General features: G+C 41.4%; 1 protein-coding gene across 1 annotated transcript; it reads right to left on the minus strand.

Annotated features, from left to right (window-relative positions):
* Positions 1-781: 781 nt before the first annotated feature.
* LOC124254275 (sodium- and chloride-dependent glycine transporter 2-like) lies at positions 782-20,867 on the minus strand. Its single transcript, XM_046688190.1, has 10 exons — positions 20,778-20,867; positions 15,008-15,142; positions 12,979-13,082; positions 12,635-12,759; positions 12,001-12,113; positions 8,476-8,575; positions 7,923-8,023; positions 7,054-7,221; positions 5,941-5,991; positions 782-811 (listed from the first exon to the last, which is right to left on the minus strand). The coding sequence occupies exons 1-10, from the start codon at positions 20,865-20,867 to the stop codon at positions 782-784; spliced, it is 1,017 nt and encodes a 338-aa protein (XP_046544146.1).
* Between the last annotated feature and the right edge of the window lie 3,047 nt (positions 20,868-23,914).

Consider the following 23,914-nt stretch of genomic DNA (forward strand, 5'->3'; position numbering starts at 1 on the left):
ACTTGGAGCCGAAATGACAAAACCATAGGGTCTGTCATAACGCAGGTCTACACCGGCGTAGCGTCACACTTCCTTCCCATTCCAACGGAACGTCGACTTTACCTGTGGGAAGATCTCGAGAAAGATCCATTCCTCGACCACGCTTTGAGCGCCGTCAGCTGCATACTGTACCAAAGATACGGCATGTTTTCGGCCCCGGTGATCATCACAGCAAAGCATTGTCAATTTAAAGAAGAAGAAAATAATAATGATAATAATATACAACATGGATGCGCAACAGGAGGAGGAAACGCAGACAGACTTTCAAGCTATCTCGAAGACGATGGGATCAACTGGTACAGCAAAGACGAACCCACCCCCATCTCCTAGGTCACCAAAATCGAAAAACAGAACGACGACATAGCCATCAATATCTTCGGACATGAAGGGAATAAAACGATCGTGCACAGGATCAGCTCCCTCACAAACGAACACCGCAAGACGATCAATATATTCATGTTCCAGCAAGGCAACAATTATCACTAAACGTGGATAAAATATTTCAACAGACTGTTGTACGATCAAATGAAGCATAAGGAAAAGAAACACTTCTGCGAAAGGTGCCTGCACGGCTTCATGCGAGCCGACCTGCTGGAATCCCTACGGGAGGATTGCCGAGGCGTGGGAGAGACAGCCATCCGAATAGACATGCCCGACGAAAAGTAAAACACGCTCAAATTCTTCAACAACAAACATCAAATGCCTGTGCCCTACGTCATCTACGCCGACTTCGAAGCCCTCATCAAAACCGTCGACACTGTCGCGCCATCCCCTGAAAAGAGTTTCACGCATAAAACGCAAGAACACAAAGCCTGCAACACAAAGTTATGTGTTGTCGTTCGATGCGACGGGGAAACGAACGCTCCCGTCGTCCGAGGTAGAAAATCATCAGTTAACAGTTGTACACCATCATCCCCATGCGCATGACCCAAGATGACTAGCGAACTCATAAGAAAGCTAAGAATTGCCATGTGTGTGACGAACCCCTGAACGGGGATGTAGTGAGAGATCACTGCCACGTCACCGGCAAGTACAGAGGTGCCACTCACAACGCGTGCAACTTGAAGCTCAAAATCGATCCCAAAGCCATCAAAATCCCTGTCGTGTTTCACAATCTTTACGGTTACGATACTCACCTCATCATGCAGGCCGTCACGAAGGTTGACGACAACATAACAACATTGAAAAATACATCTCATTCTCGTTAGACGGTCTGAAATTTATCGATAGCGTTCAGTTCCTGCTGTCGTCTCTAGACAGTCTGGTGAACACCAACGACCCGGATGACATTGACATCACCAATCAATACACCGACGGCGAGACTCAACCCCTGCTGCTGAGGAAGGGCGTCTACCCCTACGAGTACATGGACGATTGGTCCAAGTTCGACGAGACGCAATTACCTCCCAGCGACCAATTTTACAGCAACTTGACCGACACGGCCATCACCCCAGATGATGACGCGCACGCGATTAACGTGTGAGACAAAATGGGCTGCAAGAATTTGGGCGATTACCACGACCTGTACTTGAATACGGACGTGCTGCTGCTGGCCGACGTGTTCGAGGTGTTCAGAAAAACGTGCTCGAAACAGTACGGCCTGGACCCTGCGTGTTATTTCTCCTCCCCCGGTGTCTCTTGGGAAAAAGACCGGCGTGGAGCTGAAACTACTGACGGATTACGACATGCACCTGTTCGTGGAGAAAGGCTGGCAAGGCAGTATTTCCATGACCTCCAAATGATACGCAAAAGCCGACAACAAGTACGTTCCTGGTCACGACCCCGGCAAACCGACCAAACACATACTCTCTCTCGATGCAAACAACCTGTACGACTGGGCCATGAGTCAGTATCTCTCCATCGGGGAATACGAATGGGTCTCCTCGCCCGAGATGACTGAAGTGAATAGCATCGTGCCAGATTCGAACAAAGGCTACGTGCTTAAAGTGGACTTGGACTATCCCGCAGAACTACACGAATTGCACAACAGCTATCCGCTAGCTCCCTTACGATTGACGGTGAACCCAGACTGGATGTCTGAATATCAACGAAACTTGCTTGGAGACAATAAGCTGGCTAACCTCAAAAACCTCATGCCGAACTTGATAAACAAGACAAAGTATGTCGTTCACTATCATAACCTGCAGCTGTACTTGTCGCTTGGAATGAAACACACGAAAATTCACAGGGTGCTCGAGTTCGATCAAAGTGCATGGATGGAACCTTACATTTGGTTGAACTCGAATCTGCGAAAACAATCCACGAGCGACTTCGAAAAAAAACTTGTACAAGCTCATGAACAACTCGGTGTTCGGCAAGACGATGGAGAATTTGAGAAAACGCGTTAACGTGAACTAAGTCAGATCCAGCGAGGAAGAAAACCTCAGGAAACTCATAGCCAGCCCGGCATTCAACCGAAGCAAGATATTCGACAACGACTTCGCAGCACTGCACATGAACAAAATCCACATCAGATTCAACCGGCCCGTTTACGTGGGGATGAGCATCATCGACTTATGCAGACACATGATGTACGATTTTAACTACAACGAGCTGAAGAAACAGTACAGCGACAAGTGCGAAGTGCTGTACACGGACACGGATTCCCTGCTGATGGAAATTCACACCAAGGACATGTACGAGGACATGAAGAAACACATGCACCTGTACGACACCATAAAGATCACCCTTTGTACAGCCAAGTCAACTAAAAAGTGCTCGGCAAGATGAAGGACGAATGCGCTGGCACGCCAATCGCGGAGTACGTCGGCTTGAGACCCAAGATGTATTCCATCAAGGAAGCAGACAACGATGAAATCAGAAAGGCAAAAGGCATGAAAAAACACGTTGTGAAAAAACACATCAAGCACGCCAGATTCAAGGAAGCGCTGTTCAAGAATAAAAAGTTAAAATACCAGATGAACATGCTGAGAAGCGACGGACACAGGATATACGGACTGAGAATCAACAAGACGTCGCTGTCTCCCATGGACACGAAACGATGGATCGCCATCGATGGACTCACCACTTACCCGTACGGACACACGTACATATTGAATAATTAAAACGCACGCAGTACATACATCATGGAGAAAATTTATTACAGCCAACGCAGGCACTGGAAAGGCGCAGACGCCATCCCGAAACTCGCCAAAGCCGCTAGAGTCTCGGAAGACGTCATCAAAGCTTGGGGCCTCGGTACATCCCGAGAAGAAAATTCGACATTTCAACGCCGAATCGTGTTCACCAAGCCGACGTCCTGTTTCTACCTCACGACAGGGTGAGGCGTAAAACCTACAAGTACGCCCTGACAGTCGTCAACGTTGCCAGTCGCTACAAGGAAGCCGAACCGTTGATGACCAAAGATTCGAACGAAGTCGCCAAAGCCTTAGAATGCATATACAAACGCAGTCGCTTGACCTGGCCTGCCGTGTTGCAAATCGATCCCGGACGCGAGTTCATGGAAGCCGTGTCACAACTGCTGTCTAAGCACAAAGTCCAGGTGAGACGATGAGTGGTGGGAGCTCACCGAAGCCAAGCCATAGTTCAAAGATTCAATCGCACCTTAGACGAACGTCTGTTCTCATATCAGTAGTCGCAGGATTTAATGGATCCCAAAAAACAGAAACACGGAATGGGTCGTACGCTTACCGCGAGTGGTGGATGCCATCAACAACGAAGTCACCAGACTCGTGGGCAAGAGACCCGTCAAAGCCATCAAAATGAAATCTGTTGAATCGTCGTCGGCAGCGGCACGTCACGATAAAGCAGAGAAAACATTACCGGACCGGGTCAGCGTTAGGTACTTGTACCAGCCGGGAGAATACGAGGGAGACAGCAGAAAACGCGCCACCGATCAGATATGGTCCATGAAAACATACAACGTAGACCTTGTCGACATCAAAGATGGCGAACCGAACTTGTACTACTTGAAAGACGGACCGCCGAGAGCATTCGTCAGAGAGAAGTTGATGATCGTACCTCCCTTTTAGATCGCCCACTGTATGATAATTCTCATGATTATTTGCATGTGCTATTAGGTTGTGGTATGCTATGTGGCCAGCCAGCTCTACAGCGAGCTGCACATGGTGAATAATAGCCGAGCCGAGACACACACACACACTTATACTCGTCCACGGCGCTCGCTCAAAGCAACCCCCGAGACAGTAGCGAGATGATGACTTCCGAGACCTGCGTTTCATTCAGCTAAAAACACCTCTCGCCTCGATAATACGTTGGATAATACGTTTCGCCAGACCGATTTTCGTGAAATTTTGCATGCATCTCGGCAGATGGTTACGCTATAGCAAAACGGCATTGGGAACACTCTCGATGACTTCATTAGATTAATTAAGACTTAATTACGACAAAAAGTTGGATATTTTGCCTTTTTGCGACTGACCCCATGCTCACTTACAAGTCAATATTTCAGAAACTATTCAACCGATTTTCATTAGATTTTGCATGCACCTCAGTAATAGTATACACAATGGAGCTACGGGATTAGGGACTCCTCAAGGGCTCAGTTTAAAAGTAGAGCCATTAGGGGGGACCTGGTCCCGTAGTCCCATTGTGTATACTACTGGCTCACTAGTTACACCTGATATGTGTTCTTTGCGCTTATTAAGTGTAGTTTCGTAACGTCCAATGTGATTGATATAATATCAAGTCCGTACCAGACCGCCAAACTTTTCCAGCGGCAGAGCCTCGTTTTGAGATTTCCACGATTTCCAGATTTCTGTTTGTCAGAGCACGCTGTACGACAGAGCACGCTGCACGACGTGTTTGCAAGGATCAGAAGGAGTGTACTGTTGCAATGTACAAGTGCTTAGATGTATGAAATAATACTAATTAATATCTATGTATCCAGTTGAATGAAGTGGTTTAAATATTCTTGACTGGTTATTGTACTAAGTTGCGCAATAGGACGGAACCCAGTCAGCAGGAAACGAGACTGTTGTGTAATCAATGTTTTGAATTGAAATTGTTCATCGTGATCATTAACAGGACGTTCAGTTATACCGAATAAAACCCATTTTAAACTTACTTTCTCTGGAACTATTTGGTAGAGGATGATTATATTCAGGTCTGATGTTTTCAATGAAAATTCGTTTTTGTCGATTTGTTGTGATCTATATTTTTCATTGAAAGAACAAGAAATGAAACAATCAAGACGTCTGTCCTCCCTACCATATTACGTACACCAAATGCTCCAATTTCAAACAGCAACGTGTAGTGATATAATGTGGGCAATATTGCTAAACATAAAAGTGTAAGACGGATTGCATTATTGAATGAGAGGTTGAGAAGCAGAACGACCTAAGTGAGACTTAGGTTGTTTTGACCTGATAATACCCCACTAATCGTCAGGTTGAGATCTACATTGTGGTGAAATGTCACCTCAGCATGTTCATTATGCATGGTCTATGATTTAACTCAGACATTAGATTGTTCTGCCTCTGAATAGGTCTGACAAAAGCGTTTTCACAAACTGGAAAAACTGGTTCTCTGAAGCTTCCTTATCCAAGGTGGAGCTGACATTAATTACATTCAGCATTACATTAAAGATGGCATGATATAAAATGTAATTATTTGGAGCAGTGTGTTCAAAAGGTTTCAGTATTGTTCAAGCTATTGGTTTATATTGATATGTACAGATGATGTGATTTTTAGCATGATCACTTTCGGCAAATAAGCAGGATAGGAAACATATAAAAGTGTATCAAAACATGTTTAGGCTCTACTGATATTATTACACAGTTGATAACTTCAGGGCATCATCAACACTTACGTTTGTTTTTAGATTGAAAAGTATGAGCATATGCCTGGTTCAGACCCATAACTTTCGTAATTGTACTGAATTGTAGTCTGTTTATTTTGTTTCATGTAATGTTTTCTTACATTTATAACAGTTGTGTCCATGCCGGGTTCATCATTCTGACAGCTGTTGATCTGTGAGTACAAAGAGTGTCTATAACACGTTATATCTGTGTAAACATGTATTCAGCGAGACAGTCGGATACTGTTAGATATGCAAATATACCAGGCAAGATCATATCACCTGACAATACTCAAGAAGCAGATCACCATGACATTCACAACGGCTGTGCTTGAGTGAGCCTGGTAGATATACAGCGCCGCGGGTATATGGATGTATTATACAGAGAAACATTCTTCTTGGTGTAAGGTATTAGGGCAGGTATTGAATTGGTCTAAGAGCTATGTCCTATCACCAAATAATAGTGTTTAGCTCTCTCGAGAATTTGACCGGTTATTGTCCGCGTATGTCTCATCACTGTGAAGGAATGAAGTGAGCGTTTGTCGTGATACCTATAATTTCAGATAATATAATCGATAAGCATGAATTGTTTATTACGGTTTGATGTTCAGAATGTTTTATCTTTGAATACATTTGAATCATTATTCTAGTATGGAGATATATTATCACTCATTATGATGGCTGACGGGTGTACTGCATTCTGTAAGCCAATGGAAATGCGTTACTAGTATCCTCTAAGGTTGAGATGAGTTTCAGAAAAGGGTACATAGTTTTAAAACGCAATATTCCTCTCAAACGATCACCAGAAGCATGTATAGTTATTACATACATCATGTTTTGTATATTTGTCGTCATTATTGTATTATTTCTTGAAATGAGTCGTCACTTAAGTGGTTCTGCCACGAAATATATCCTCGACTTAGGTCATTCTGTCAGAAAAAGGAAATTCAATAATCAGTTCTGCCTCCATAATTCTGAAAATATTTGATGAAACAATATTGAAGTAAAGCATGATGCACTTTATCCAACAACGCACGTCTAACAAATAAAAAAATTTTCCCCAGTAGTTCTAATGATACCAGTTTTTCGTCTCTCCTGAAAACCTCCAAAAGGGGACTTAAGTCGTTTTGCTTCTCAACTCTTCAAATATACGTGGAATGTGAGTATTCAGTAAGGTATTGCCATTGAATTGAGTGTCATGAAAGTATGTTAAAACCTTGCAGTGAAAACTTTACCTGACAGATACTTCCTTTCTTCCTGAGACACTCGTACACAAACATGACAGGTATTGGTACTGAAAATCCTACTGCCAAGAGAATTCCCATTATTTTGGCAATCTCTGGATATATGTACTCGCCATAGCTGGGAGGATCGTACCCAAACAAGGAAACGACGAGAGCAGCCTGCAAACAGACATACAGACAAGGTATAACCATGCAAGGAATACCATACATACTCAATCCATATCTATTCATGGCTGCTAAGTTAAAGCGGGTGCAGATATGAAATCTTAAAGCATCATAGTAAAACTAAAGGTTGGTTGGTTGGTTTGCTGGTAAACGGCGCACTCAACAAAATTCCAGCTATATGGCGGCGGTCTGTACATAACAGAGCCTGGACAAGACGATCCAGTGACCAACAGCATGAGCATCTATCTACGCAATTGGGATACGTGCCAACAAAGTCAGCGAGCCTGACCACCCGATCCCGTTAGTCGCCTCTTGCGACAAGCATGGGTTACTGAAGATCAATTCTAACCCGGATCTTCACGGGACGAAAAATCTAAAGGGAAGCGTAGAATGAAATGAAAGAGATAAAACCAATCTATATGAAAAATCTGCGACAAACTGAGATGAGATGTAAGCATGTAAGCATTGTTGCATCTATAGCGTCATGCAAGACACTTCCCTGTGAAGATTTGGGTTAGAACCGGTCCTCCTCAGCAACCTCAGCAATTCAGACTAGGTTCATGTATGTCATCCTATTCACTGGATCACTATATGGCCCAGACACCAGTGATAGCCCCGTCATAAACCTGGAGTGTTGTCGAGTTAAAAAAACAAACGATTAAACATGAAGGCTTGAACAAACCAAAATGGCGTACAAAGAGAATGCCTGGGGTAACATATGACAGCAGAAGTCTCAGCAAAGTTGGAGGACGACGGCCCAGCATCGTTTTGATATCCTTGCCGAACCTCTCAGAACCTGGAACATAAAAGCAGCACAAATGACTGTGAGGTTGTGCCTTTTATCCTTGCATAAATATCATTTCCTTTTCTGCTTTATAACACAAATCGCTTGGGAACTGATTGCTGGACAGTAACATGAGAAAATATTAATAGTTTGTGGTCAGACTATATGAACAGACAGATCTCGTGCAATACATGAAACGTTAGACAGCTGACCATATCACATATTAAGATATGGGCAAGGAAGAAAGCTTATGAAGACTTCCGGTGTAATGACCTTCGACTTTAGCTTCATGAAAACTTAAATTGAAGCAAATGTGATGTTACAGATCGAAGGTAACACCTTACATGAATACGTTACGAATAAGGCAGTCTAGGCCAATGCTGGGGAGTTGCTGCTGCTCTCTATAAACACGATTTCAGACTGCTTTTAAGCTGAAAACATATTTATTCTTTGGGGTCATTTACCATAGATCCAGTAGATGACGACACATTCGAGACAGCCAATCAGAAGCGCATTGAAGGATGAGGAGTACCAGTCCAGTAACTGGAAGAGGTACACTCCTCCCTGAAATGTTTCAGTTGCATATCCATTGAGCTATCAGCTCATTATATTTCACAAAACACACGCATTGGACAACCTTACAAAGGAACAGGAGCCCAAGGACCCGTGAAGATCCAGGTTACAATTTATCTTCAGCAACCCATGTTTTTCGTAAGGTCAGGCACGCTGACTTGATTGACATATGTCATCGGTTCCCAATTCCGTAGATCGATGCTCAAGCTGTTGAGCACTGGATTATCTGGTCTAGACTCGATTTTCTACAGACCGCCGCCATATAGCTTTTATATTGCTGAGTGCGGCGTAAAACTAAACTCACCAACTAGGAGCTCAAGATTATCCAAGTGTAAATGTACATGATGTAAGATATGTCTATCATCGGAACTGGTGGATTAGATATATAAAAATAATTGTACGTTTTCTCTTACACTGATCCAAAGACAGCAGTATTAATTTTGAAGGTAGAAACCAAACCGAGGATTAATATGCTAGTTCGGGACTAAATTTAAAGTATGGAGTTATCACTAACAGAACATCCATGAATAATCAAAACATGTACAAACTAATATAATTACCTGTTTTTAAAAACTGAATCGTTGATTCATGAGTGATTAAGGTTCACGATTTGATGCATACAAGAACATGCTTATGGATATGTTGGAAATCTTACAATGTATATAGTTTTCAGCAAATAAATCTTTATATCATTGAACGGGTGTTACCGTTTCATTTACATAATTCAAACTGAACATCGGCCCCGTACAGTATTACTTACCTCAGTAACAAAGGGAATGGTAATCAGAAAGCTAACCAAACATACAACCAGTGTTATCAGCACTCGTTTTGATTGAATCCACTTTGGAGATGCTTCCAAAATACCCGAGATTACACATTCAGCTGTACCAAACTGCAATAACAAGTAATATTTTCATGTATTAAAAAGTGGCCAGTGACTACAAGCATATATTTTGAAAATGCAATCGTGGTATATGCAACAATACACCCTCATGTGCATACATCTGGGAGGGAGCCATGCCTCTTGGGGAATCATCATATGTTGTATTACAAGACTTATAAAATCCCACCATTTCCTGAATACTATAAATGTTTCGCTAAAACGTTACTCGAGCTTGGTGTGCTTCATATGAAGTCTCCATACCTTACTGACAGTAATTTCTATTCAGAAGTCACTTTATGGGTGAATGCCCTTCAAAGTGACATTCACTCATGCTAAATCAATAGACTTGATGACGTGATACTTACATATGAATGTATTATCTTGTTCCCACTCAGGAGATTTCCACTGTCTAATTCGTTACACCAAATTTAAGCAATACATTTGCAGGTTCCATGGAGGAAAACCAAGTTTTATGGATAGACAACTTTATTGCAATGAGTGCGACGTTTCGGTGTTAGTACAGTACAACCAGAAATTATTGAGAATTTAAAGATTGTACATTTTTTATTTTTTTCACTCATTACTCACGTATTAAATGTGAATATTAGCAGAACATAACTCCAGATTCAAAGACAGTATTTTGTCAAGTCACCATGGGCAGCAATGCAGGCTTCAATGCGGCGGGGCATACTACTGATCAAAGAAGTTAGAAAGTCGTGGTCCATGCTGTCCCAATATCGGACCACCTCTTCTTTCATTTCAGCAATATTTGTCAGATTTGTCTTATTGACGCTTTCCTTCATAAGTCCCCAAACATTTTCTTTTGGATTTAGGTCAGGGCTATAGCTTGTTCAATCTAATAATGTCATATTTTGGGTCCGAAACCAGGCCTGTGAATGCTTTGAACGATGTTTTGGGTCGTTGTCCTGCTGGAAAATCCAAAACTTTCCATAGAACACGTGAGCAGATGGAAGTAAATGTCCCTCGAGAATATCTGTGTACCGCTCACTGTTCATATTCCCTTCAAATACACAGAGGGGCGTTGCCCCTAACACAGGTATGCCACCCCACACGTTAAACTTCGGACTGTACTTTGGGCGCTGATACAAAGGTTTTTCAGTTTGTTTGGTCCAGAATTTCAGTGTATTAGGAAACAGCCACACAGAACTTTCATCTGAGAAAATCACATTGTCCCAGTTAATATTTCTATGCTGTAAGCACCAGTTCAACCTTCGCTCCTTTTGTTCAGATTTCATGATCGGTGATGGAATTCCTCGACTTTTCTGCCAACCCATTGCATGCAGCTCAGTTCTAATTGTCTCCTTACAGACAGCCACAGTTCCTCTATCAATCATATCCAGCCTTAAGTTTTCTAAACTCCTTCGTTTGTTTTTAGAAACAAGAATACCAAGCCGCCTCATGTCACCGAGAATCAATTTTCTGGGCCTACCTGCGCCTCCCTGGTGCTCAGTGCCATATCCATTTGCAATATTTTTCAAAACACGATAAACAGTGGACAAAGGGATGCCTGTTCTACTTGAAATCACTTTAGCTGATCTGATGTCCTTGTTATAATACTCAAAAATCAACTTCCTCTTCTCTAAATCATCCATACTGAGGATCACTGAAAATGTCGTCTGCTAGCAAGTAAACAATGGGGATAACTCTTCAAAAATGAAAAATGATTAACGGAGTTGTCTCTGTTGAATGAAACCAAGCACTTGATAGCTGGTCAAGGTTGTTTATACTAAAAATCCAATTAAACATATTCCTAAAATTCTCAATAATTTCTGGTCATACTATACCTACACCGAAACGTCGCACTCATTGCAATAAAGAAGTTGACTATCCATAAAACTTGGTTTTCCTTCATCTTTACAACTTCTAAACGTAGACCCGTGAAGATCCGGGTTAGAATTGATCTTCAGTAACCCATGTTTGTTGTAAGAGGCGACTAACGGGATCTGGTGGTCAGACTCGCTGACTTATTTACACGTGTCGTCGTATTCCATTTGCGTAGATCGATGCTCATGGTGTTGATCCCTGGATTGCCTGGTCTAGATCCGATTATTTGCAGACCGCCGCCATATAGCTGGAATATTGAGTGCGGCGTAAAACTAAACTCACTCACTCACTCTAAAATGCCCCTCAAAGAAGGTTCCATGGAGTCAGTCTATACATTTGCTGGTTCGTATACGTAACTACGATGAAGTCAGGAAGGATAACAACATTTGGATGAACAACTACTTCATTACAGTGAGAATGTCGGTTCGTTGAAGATTCTATCACTGTAATAAAGAAGTACTCCAACTTCTAAATGCCTCTCAAAGAAGTTACGATGAAGTCAACATATTTGTTGGCTCGAATACTTCATGATGAGGCCAGTTAGTATAGTTCATGCTTCCTACACTTTATCATGAAGTCAGCCATTTTGGTTGCTGATACATGTACTTTACCAACGAGAAAACCGGTATATTTTATGGTTCTGGTGAGTTACCATAAAGACAAACATTTGTTAGTTCCTATACTTTACCATTGAGTCAATCCCAACGGTGAGCAGTGTAAGGAAGAACAGAACAGCCCATAGTTGGGATAAAGGCAGCTTGGATATAGCCTCAGGGTAGATGATGAACCCAAGCCCTGATCCTTAAGAACATACAAAGAAAAAGGTAAAATAACAAGGACAATTACACGTCACCGATGGGTCAGGATACGTTTGATGACCATCTGATATCATCACAATTAGGTCGTATTCTGGTCACTGCTTTCAACGTGGATTTGAAGGACTATGGAAACAGTATGGTCGCTTTTATTGACCTTACACACAACAATCATTGACATTAGGTGTGTTATTGACGTGCGTGTCAGCATACTCTGGACTATCCCAATTCATGATGCGTAGTTGGTAGGGTACATAAACAGTGAACACATCTGGAAACCTAACATATAATCATATGTTGTGTTCAACAACATTGTTTTATTTTACATTGGGCAATGCTCAATCTCTTTCCCGCTGGATTAAGTTCAAGAAAACCTCTATTCCATTGGCGTTTACAACACACCACTAATCTATAGTAACTAAAACTTTCATCACAAAGTACGTTATCAATAGCCTTGGAGACGAAGGTGCATGCATATGCATTGCATCAGATCAATGACGTACGAACCTGAGGATACGACTTCAGCAATGGGTACCTGAGCTTCATTAGCCATAAAGCCCAGAGTAGAGAAGACGGTGAAGCCACAGAAGATACAGCTCAGCTGGCCAATGATTGTTACCAACACCACATCCCTTAAGTTGAAAATACATGCCATATTAATATCAGTATCAAATGTTGTTACATATTGTGCCTGGTGATGAGTTGAAATTCCAGCAGTCTCTGTTGATTTTAGCGACAGTAAAGTGCACAATGCAGGTATTGATGTACATGTTTTCAGTCATTTTGATTTTCAAAATTTATGCCATATAATGTATTTATTGAATGTTTGATCCTGAGTAGAATTTGATTACCTGATACAATTATTGTTGAAGGAGTTGAAACTGCCCATTGTGATGAGGCCGCCATACGTTGTATTCATCGCATAGAAACTCTGCAGTAATGCCTCCAGCCACACCTTCCGTCACCACAAAATTATTAGAAGTGAAACCATTTTCATTTGTCCAAAGGAGAAGGCGTATGTACTATCACACTACATCCACATTTTACCCCGACCACGTTCACACCATGAAAAACACTTACACGAATATAGGCGTGTTTGCGAAAGTACATAACACGTTGTAAAAGAATGATCTATGTTTCTAAATCTATGTATTAGAAGTGAAACTGTATTGCCTTCTTCCAATGTAGGAGAACTATTAAGATTTTAATTTTGGTTGCGCTACATGCAAAAGTTATTGCCTTCGTAAACTTCCCTTTTAACTATGTGTGTGTGTGTGTGTGTGTGTGTGTGTGTGTGTGTGTGTGTGTGTGTGTGTGTGTGTGTGTGTGTGTGTGTGTGTGTGTGTGTGTGTGTGTGTGTGTGTGTGTGTGTTACAACGTATTCTATACACGTTCTCAACACAATATAATTCCCGTCGTCTTACTTTACTAACAGAAAATACTTCAAAAGGTAAAGAAAATGTTAAACGACAGTTCCCATTTTCCATTCGGCGTTTTCATATTTCTCGACAAAGTAATTGTTACCTTTTCAGTGACATACGCTTCGCTGCATACGTAATCTAATATTTTGCCGAACTTGTATTCCAACAGATACCCTAACCTTTATTAATATATACTGAGCAAAACTGAAAATGTGACACTCAGGATTTTTTGGACTAGGTTTTCCATATTAGTTAAAGACAATACTTTTAGCTGTATGCTGTGCACAGAACATCTTGACAGCAAAGGAAAAAAAACGAATAATAAAGTCTTGCCGAAACTCTTTAACAACGATAACGTTCATGTCAAGGTACCCTCCAAAATGAAGTTCACACCGTGGAGAACAATTCGGTTGAGGTCTTCAGTAAGGGTTGTGACCTCCACTAGCGTCTCTTACAATCACACAACGTATCCTCATTGATCTTAGAACGTTAGTAAAACACACCCCAAGGAAGACGTCGCCATTGTTCAACAAGATGACGTTGAAGATCTTGCAACGTCTGTGGTGGATTGACTTGCTTACGAACACGTCGACCCAGCTCGCCTCAGATGTGTTCGATGGGATTGAGATCGGGGCTACGCGACGGCCAATCCAGAACTTGAATACCGGCATTTCGTAGAAAATTCTGTGTAAGCATTGCCGTATGCTTTCTAGCGTTGTCTTGTTAAAACGTCAATCCAGGGTCATGTCTCTCCATAATGGAAGCAGGACATGTTGCAAAATCCCTGCATTGGGCAGCATTTAATTTCCCTCGAACGACAACAAGAGGAGAACGTCCGTGTGCCATACCATTATGCTTTCGCCACTAAATCTGTCCACTTCATGGACGCGTGACGTCTTGAGCGTGACGCCTGCGGTACACTCGGGCCCTGACGCCGGCAAATCTCAAGGTGAATCGGAATTCGTCGCTGCAGACAACCGAATTCCACTGTCTTTGATTGAACCTTACGTATCTTGTGGCCCACACAAGTCGGTTTCGGCGATGAAAAGGCGTTAAAGTTTGTCAATAATGGGCTCTTCGGGCGCGAAGTCCAGCGACACGCAAGCGATTTCTGACAGTTTGTGCAGTCATCCTTCCACCAAACATCTCCCTACTTGTGGAAGAAGATGACCAGGGCCCCGTTCCTCAAAGCGATAGTAGCGCTACGACAGTCGTAAGTTTATGTTAAAGTATGGGAGTTACGATCATCTTAGCTACGATCGTTGTGAGGAACGGGGCCCTGATCGCAAATGTGTACATTCTTAGCGTTTCATATTAGCCGTGTGTGGTCTTATTTATTTTCATGTACATGTACATGTATTATGTTGTCATTTAATTAACGTTTAAATAATCAACATTTTCTACTGGAAATCTAACTTATACAATCATTTTGCTAAACTCTTCTTACGGGTAATGTTACCTGGACTGTCAGTAGTTTTGAAAAATCCGGTCTAAGGAAATACAGAAGGCCGTCCACCGACCCCGGCATCATGCACGACCTTATCAGCAGCACCGTCAGCAGGATGTATGGCAACACGGCCGTCACATACACTACCTGCAATATAGGATTACGTCACTGTACAGGGCAAGGAACATGAAGATTTATCTGTAAACATATAGGTTTTCTGTTACCTGTAGTGTAATCAACCATCGTTTATACCCGTGGAGATCCGGGTTAGAATTGGTCTTCGGCAAACCATCTCGTAGGAGGCGACTAAGGCTCGCTGACTTAGTAGATACAGTCTTTGAACGGCATTTAGAAGTGATACACATAAAGGCGAGAGTTTGTGGATGTCATCTTCTTCTTTTTTTGAGGAACGCTCATTAGAGTGGTGACATCCACATTTTCACATTTAGTTGATGCATGTCGACGAAAGAGCAACCATGAATTAACCATGAAACCCATGCCTGTGGCCTCCACTTATGTTATGAAACTTACCGTGGTAATAGTCAGATGTTCTCTGAACATAATGGTGAATATTGTCATGTCACACCACAAGAGTGGAGGCGTCCTGATGTGACCACCGTGACCTGTCATCCCTTCTCTGCACCTCCATGGCACTGTCTAGTGAGTGAGTAAGTTTAATTATACGCCGCACTCAGCAATATTCCAGCTATATGGCGGTGGCACTGACTAAATAAGTCCTTTTGTGGTATGAAGCTACGAAAGTTTCAAACGATTTGTGCACTACACCAGTTTACATGTTACTGACATCGTTCAATAATAAATACTGCACTTATATTGACTTTGTCATGAATAAACAAAAAGAGCCTTCTAATAATCGCAAGTGTGCTTCCTTTTTGTGAAGAAAGGCGGCAGAATGATTTCGATTTTGCAGAATTATACAAGATGATTGCCACGATAGGCTTCTGATCTAGAATCTATATTGCATGTATTTTCAACTTCACACAAAACATTATCATTGCGGAATGTAAATAGTCGAAACCAGAAAAAACAGTGATCGATATTAGTAACAACGCTTTACACCATCGGTATGCAATAACCCCAAGGTGAGGTGAGGTGAAATTGGGTTTAACGTCGTACTTGAGAATATTTCGCTCATATGACGACGTGCATGCGTGTGTATGTGTATGTGCGGCTGCTTGTACTAGGCCAGACTGAAGCTGGTTATATAGTGCTAGCCCACTGAGATACCATGCCCAGTGATGCATGAATACCCCACTCAGACACATTATACTGACTCCGAGCCGACCAGTCCTTGTTGTACCCATTAATGCCGAGCGCCAGGCAGGTACCATATGTTAACGTCTTTTGGTATGACGCGGTGGGGGATCGAACCCGCGACCTTCCGCGTTCCAGGCGGACGCTCTAGCCACTACACCACGGAGGCGGTCAATAACCCCAAGGTAACAAATGGACTCAGTTGACTTAATAAGATAGAGGAGTTAGCTATATTTGGCAACATCGGTTATACTGTTGCTGCTAATCAACATGTATATTTTCTCATGCTTTGTAAATCAGCGATCTTTGTTGGTTGTGATCCCTTAGATAGCTCGTATGTAATTACAGTTAGCTTCTAGTAATATAACTGTGAACTTTTACCATGTTTTCAGGTATTACTGTGCTCACATTTAATGGCACGGTGGTCTCTGGACACAATATGACCTGTAATTGAGTGAGTGAGTTATTTGTTAACGTCACAGCAGCAATATTTACCTGTAATTGAGGGAATGAATGTGTATAATTTACACTTGGAGCAAATAACGAGTGCACACCATAAATTGGCTTCTCGTATAACCCATGAGGAGAACAATTTAAAAGATAAGGTTCATTTTATGTTTATTTGCCCACTATATAATGATTTAAGAACAAGATATACTATTCCAAAAAAGAAACGCAAAACCCAGAAATCTGTTGCGAAAATGTTGTATTTTCAAACATGTATAACTCGTCCACGACTTTAGTACATGACGTTTTCCATCAGTTTAGAAGAAGGTAGTTTCTATACAACCAAGTGAATGATTTTAGATAACAGAGACGTTGAGCGCGATGGTGACCACGTAGCATGGTCCAGACGTCGAGTCTCCTGGCTCTCAATCTAATCTCTCTCAACCTGTTCCGTACCGTTTGACCGGATATCCTCCGAAGTCCAGACACCCTGGCTGTTGTGCTCTCACCCGTGGCAGTACGATCACGCAAATGTAGTACCCGGATGTAAAGATCTTGGGCTGCAGTGGTGACTCGATGTCAGCCTATACGGGGACGGTCATTTGTTATACCTGTTTGGTTGTAACGAGCGGCAAGCATTGATATCGTGCTCAGACTAACACTCAGACGCCTGGCAACAGAAAATTGGTAATCTCCAGCGTGCATTCTTTCAATGTTGATTTTCCGTGTCGCAGCGTCAAGACGTGGCGAAGTGATTTGACCTTGAAACTCCTTCAAAACGAATCCCGATTTCCGAAAGTAATCTGGATTATTTTATAGCCAGACAGAGCATGCTCTTTGCTGCTCAGTTTCAACTGGAAGGTGATTTCTGTTGCTTTGTGGCGATGCCTTTTTATTTCTTGTAAGAAATCTAATCAAAATCAACATTTTCAGGTAAAGTCGACTTTTTACTTGTATCATAGCTTAAAATCATGTTATCAACAGTTTTGTTACATATTTTGACGATTGTTTGAACACAATTGGTAATTAATAGATTTTTCAAATTACAAAACGCCTATGCGTTTCTTTTTTGGGATAGTATATATTTTAAATATTGACTTAAAGAAATTCTCTCATTCGCCTTCTTCAAAATGAAAATAGCAAGTATTTGTATATGTATACAAATTATATTAAGGAAGGGCTTACGCGACGTGGCGCATTATTATTGTAAATATATAAAAATATGTTCTAGTTATTGTGCATATAATTCCTTTTGTATTGTATTGTATTGCATTACACATTGTACATGGGTCTGTGGTCTTTCTACTGAACAACGTTATATATACACATGGGGAGGATCGATGCTGCGATGGCTGTAGCCACTAGGCAGCCTTTTATGGCCTATAGTACAACAATATGACACTTACTTTACCAACTGATTTGACTCCCGACATCATACAGAGGAACAAGATCGCCCAGGAAACAATGGAGCACAGAAGCAGGTGGGTCTGGACAGAACCTAATGTTTCAACGCCATCGGAAACCCTTATAGCATTGTATCTGCAGATGGAAATCATAGGGTTTTAGTTCTTATTTAACATTTCCTCTTTTTCAAGAAAACATTAAACAATGCATTCAGCTTTCCTGCAGCTTTCCTGTGTTAAGAAATATTACTAAATGGTTTCAAAGACGCTTTGGAATTAAAACACGACGAAATTCTATAACAAATATCATCACCTGACGTCTGACAAGGCCAACTGGATAAATCGAATTAGTTTTCTCGAATCAATTTTGTAATGACAGAAATTACAAATGTACCTGCGAGTGCAACGTGTACATCTCATAGTAAGTGAGTGAGTGAGTTCAGTTTTACGCCGCTTTTAGCAATATTCCAGCAATATCACGGCGGGGGACACCAGAAATGGGCTTCACACACTGTGCATATTACTATGGTACCAGCGCCAGAATGCATGAATATGTCTACTTTGGTTGTCATTCCTGAACAAATGACGGATTATGTCCATCTAATGTAGAAAAACACATTTAGACTAACTGCCAAAATTCTTCAGCTGCTGTCAATGTCTCGTTCGGTTTTCTCCACGGAGCGATGATTCTGGGGTCATTCATCAACCGGTAATTGCTGTCGTTGTAAGTTGTGTTACTGCCGATATCATCAGTGCATAGAGCCGTATTCCACCAGTTGTTGCAAGTGGTCCAAGGTAACATGGGCCAAAATGATTGATACAGATAGTACAGGGTCCACACAATAATCAGATTGTAGGAAATGGAACTGATGAAACACACTAAGGCCTGTGAGATGCCAATGCCTGAAAATTCAAGACAGCTGTGAGGAATGATCTCATTGTGACACGAGGGGTGTCATTTACACCTCGACAAATTATCTTATACCGACTCCGTGGTGTAGTGGTTAGAGCGTCCGCCCGGAGAGCGGAAGGTCGCGGATTTGATCCCCGCCATACCAAAGGACGTTAAAATATGGTACTTGCTGTTCCCTGCCTGGCGCTTGGCATTAATGGGTAAAACAAGGACTGGTCGGGCGAGTCAGTATAATGTGTTTGAGTGGGGTATTCATGCTTACCTGCGGTATGGTATCTCAGTGAGTTAGCACACTAAAACCAGTTTAAGTCTGGGCTTGTACACGCGGTCACACATACACATGCATGCACGTCGTCATATCAGCGAAATATTCTTAAGTACGACGTTTAACCCCATTTCACCTCACCTTTATGTGATCACATAAAACAAAACAAATGCGCATTAATGTTTAAATTAATGTTTTCTTTATATTGGAAATTATATTACACACGGAACTCTCCACACCAGTGTATATATTTACCCATAGTTCAGCACCCATTGGACCCGTGAAGGTCTACGTTAGAATATTGATCTTCGGTAACCCATGCTTGTCGTAAGAGGCGACTAACGGGATCGGGTGGTCAGGCTCGCTAACTTGGTTAACACATGTCATCGGTTCCCTGTTTCGCAGATCGATGCTCGTGCTGTTGATCAGGGGTTTGTCTGGACCAAACCTGATTATGTACAGACCGCCGCCATATAGCTGGAATATTGCTGAGTGCGGCGTAAAACTAAACTCACTCACTCACTCACTCACTCAGCACCCATTGAACAACATGCCCATGGTGTACTATGACTCGCGTTAATCTAGCCTGACTACCCGATCAGTTTGGTCTACTGGTACGACCAGCAGTGGCTGCTTGCCAATGTGAAACATTTCAATGGAAATGTCCACGGGGTTACAACAATTACCGATGAGTTTTGAAACCATGTTTTGTTGTTATCGACACCATGACACAGGTCAGAAGTGCAACTACTATGTGTCTGTAGTAATTCTACCTGAGTAAGTCTTTGGCTTCAGCTGATCTTCTTTGAGAACTTTGGTAAAGACAGGCCGTACTAACATATGTAAATCTGTTCGTATAATCAACGACAAATCCATCATCATACATTGTAAATTACTCTTTGGTCCGGATAAGAGAGTAATCCTGACCTTTAAACAACGGGCACATGTCCCAGACATGAGCAGCGCTTCTGCTGGAGAACTGGCCAATGGACACCTCGAGAAAGAAGAGAGGAACTGCGCAAAGAAATATTCCACAGAAATAAGGGATGAGGAATGCACCTGTAATGAAGGAAATGCAAACTTTAATTTCATATTGTTCGTTAACCATTACCAAAACAGACGGTTTGGTTGAAAGATTATAACTATTGCCATGGAATAAATGTTTCGGCATGAACTTAGAACAGTTATGCATGGGTTTAAGACTGCCATTTGCAGAAACAAGCAATTTATGAATTTTGGCATTTCTGGAAGTTGGAGAGTCGGATAGGACAAACTTTATGGATGAACAACTTCTTTATTTAGGTGATGTTTCCATACAGATTCTTGTATCGTTGTCAAGCAGGTCTTTTTATAGCATGTTTGACAGTCATTTCCCGGTGCTTGTAGTCGCGACTGTTATAAAATATACACACCTCCGCCGTTTCTGTTGCAGAGGTAGGGAAATCTCCAGAAAGTTCCAAGCCCAACAGCAAAACCTACTTGAGACAAAATATACTCTCGCTTGTTTGTCCAAACTTCTCTCTTCTGTTCCTCCTGGTCAGTCTCTGGATACCTCCCGTCTTGCGACATGGTGATCCAAGTATGTCTTCCCCTGTACAGCCACAGAGCTTGAATAAAGAGAGAGGTGGTACAGTCATATGCCTTTCGTTATATTCTGAGAATGCATTCGTGGTTAAGATTTCAACTTGCTTATGTTGTTTGAAGTCATCGGCTTTTTGCAGTCTTCATTCTACATCTTACTAATTTCTAGCGAGTTTCGGAGTTTCAGGGTGTAAATAATATTTCTTCATATATCTATTTCTTTGATATTATAACTATCAGGCACATCTGTTCGAAGACATTAGACAGTGGAAGCCATTTCCTTTAAAAACAAGTATTTTACATGTATTATATAAATATCTTTAATACCCCTAATGACATTGTCAATACAGAATGTAGCCGTGTTTGTTTGGTTCGGCTCTAGGCTGCTGCTCAAGACGACACAATAGCCAATTAGGAAGTAGGTAACTCATCAAAGGAAGTCTCTGATGTGACCTATGAATAGAAAAGGGAAAATCCAAAAGAATGGGTTATTTGGCTAAGAATAGAGAGGAAGTGACGGGAAATCCAGGAAACAGAAGGAAAAGGTGAAGATGTATAGAGGCGGCATTCAACGGCAAGACTCAGACAACATGGAACAAATGAACATTTAACATATAATGATATTTATTAAACATGATGACATGAATTGTAATGAGATTTAGTTTTCAGGCAATATTAATAAAAGCACTGTTACAAGAAGGTCTTGCCCTTTCTGCTTGCAAGGAAAATGAGTATTTTTACTAAAAATAATTTCCATATTTTAGTAAACTGTGCTGAGCCGTGAATCTAAACAAGATTATTATACCATCTAAATGTATCATTTTTCATTGGTGAAATATCAAGAATAATTCTAAGCTCACAGAAATAGGGGATAAGGAATACACCTGTAATAACTATATTTCTAATTCCTTTAGTTAACATAAGTTCACGTTCAGTTCAGATGAACATGCAAAGTACTTTCACATTTACAGAAATAAACTTCATTTCTTTGAATTGTCTCATAACAAAGACAATGCGATACAAAAAAAATCACAGTTTGACAACAATGGTACACCATCTGTAGTAAGGAAATATATCTTTCCATGTAGGCAAGGTTGAGTTAATATTAGAATTAAATTGTACACATACTCAGAAAAAAGGCAGTAGCTATAGATATGCATCATTAAGCAGTTCTTCAGCCATTACCGGGCAAACACCTGATCTCATCACGGATTGTCAGTGATGCATGCATATAATTTTGTAACGGAATTTGTTTCTGAGGTTAGTCAAGACTGGCTATTAGTTTGTACTGACGTTGTTCAATAATTCAAGTCGTTTTGTACATAATTAGTAATCAAAGGCACAATGTCACACATTTCCGACAATATTTTGGCCTATATCATGTATATTGGGGCATATGCACTCAATTTATTTCCCTATTGATTCAATAAAAGACTCATTATCCCTTACGACTTGCCTGAAATCGATAATTGAAATTTCGAGGCGAACAGCTTCCAAACAGATAACACTTGCCATATATGGAATGTAAAGAATGATCCGGAAGTTCTGGACTAGTCCTGGACCCAATGACGGTTGCACTGGCGACTACATCACCGTCTTTGGATCCATCGTCAAAAATAGATTTGTACGTATCATATGTGTTTCTCTAGTTTGTTAAAGTTAGATCCACCTCTGGCTGTACTAACTGCCAAGGTGAAGAAGACAATGTTCTGGTGGGGGCTACAATTTCAAGATTTATTTTAGAAGGAAAAATGTCAGACTGTATTCGTTTTCCGACTGGCGGAATAAGAGATCTTTTAGAGAAGAGTTCTTTATAAAGAGGATTAAAAATACAGTCATGTGCTGGATTGGATTTTGTAGAACGTAATTTCAAAACATACTGCAGGGATAATTGAATTCGACGTTGTTTCAGGGACGGCTCATCAGCCTCCACATACAAACTATGAATTGAGGATGTTCTACAGCTCTATGGCAAAGCTTTAGGGGCTGATGATGATTGGATCCAATAGTTTTAATTTGTTTTTACAAGCTCCACCATAAACGATGTAGCCGTAGTTAAGTTTTGAACGGATCAGGTGTTCTATGTGGCTGGATCAAGGTTTCCGGTGACGAGCCAAAGCTTTAACCATTAGGATACCCCCACCGCCCCGTTGTTGAAAAGCGTGTCTACTGTTGGAAGTCGCCACATCAGGAATCTTTTGATAGGCTCAAGGTGATCTTGACGTCTTACCCTGTTTTGAAAGATCCTGATTTTAGTGCAGAGGCGTCGCAATTCATAATACAAACAGATGCTAGTAAGAAAGGCGTAGTGGGAGTTCTTTTGCAAGATGGCCATCCCATCAGTTATGCTTCAAAGAAACTTTCCAAGTTTCCAAAACATGTCTCTCAAATACTTCAACTTTCCCTTCATGTCGAGTAATATTCCAACATCTCCAGCCTTTTGGAGTTAACCTTTCATAACTTTTGAGGTACAACATGTTCTTTGTTCCAAAATTTCAAAGATTTTGATCAGGGTTACAACATTCTAGGTCTCATTTATGGTGAACAAGTGGAGTAGATTTCCAAATTTGACTCATCAGTGACAAAAACAATGTCCGATGCAATTCCCAGTACTGACGTATAGACTAACAATTGACAAGCCTTAGTTTGTACATGCTTATTTACATTGCCACCGGCGGGGCAGAAACGCTCACCTTTTCGCGAACACCTGGACATATCACTCTTGATAGTAATTTATAAACAGATGCCCTATTATCTTATCTCATGATGTCAATCACTGCATTGTCTGGTCCAGCGTCGAGTATTTACAGACCGCAGGCATACAGTTGTAAAATTGCTGAATGCTGCGTTAAACAAAAAAAACAAATGCTTAAAATATAGTCGGAATTGTACGGTCGACTGTTCTTTATGCATGTAGGTAGTTTGTATCGTTTATATTCACTCAACTATTATGATGCAGGTAGCAAAAGTAATGTAAGTCCCCATGGTTCCTAGTATGGTGATCTACCTTCAGTTGTTGGCGATCTGTAGCCCGT

The sequence above is a fragment of the Haliotis rubra genome, unplaced genomic scaffold, assembly GCF_003918875.1.
Source record: "Haliotis rubra isolate DU_JTF1 unplaced genomic scaffold, ASM391887v1 Scf57, whole genome shotgun sequence".
Lineage (NCBI taxonomy): Eukaryota > Metazoa > Mollusca > Gastropoda > Lepetellida > Haliotidae > Haliotis > Haliotis rubra.

Coding starts and splice junctions, on each gene's coding strand:
- LOC124254275 (XM_046688190.1), bottom strand. CDS start 20,867: ATGTCGCAAGACGGGAGGTATCCAGAGACTGACCAGGAGGAACAGAAG. Junction 13,083..15,007: donor CAAAACTACTGACAGTCCAG/GTAACATTACCC, acceptor TGGTGACGGAAG/GTGTGGCTGGAGGCATTACT. Junction 8,576..12,000: donor CCGTTGGGATTGACTCAATG/GTAAAGTATAGG, acceptor GAAACATTTCAG/GGAGGAGTGTACCTCTTCCA.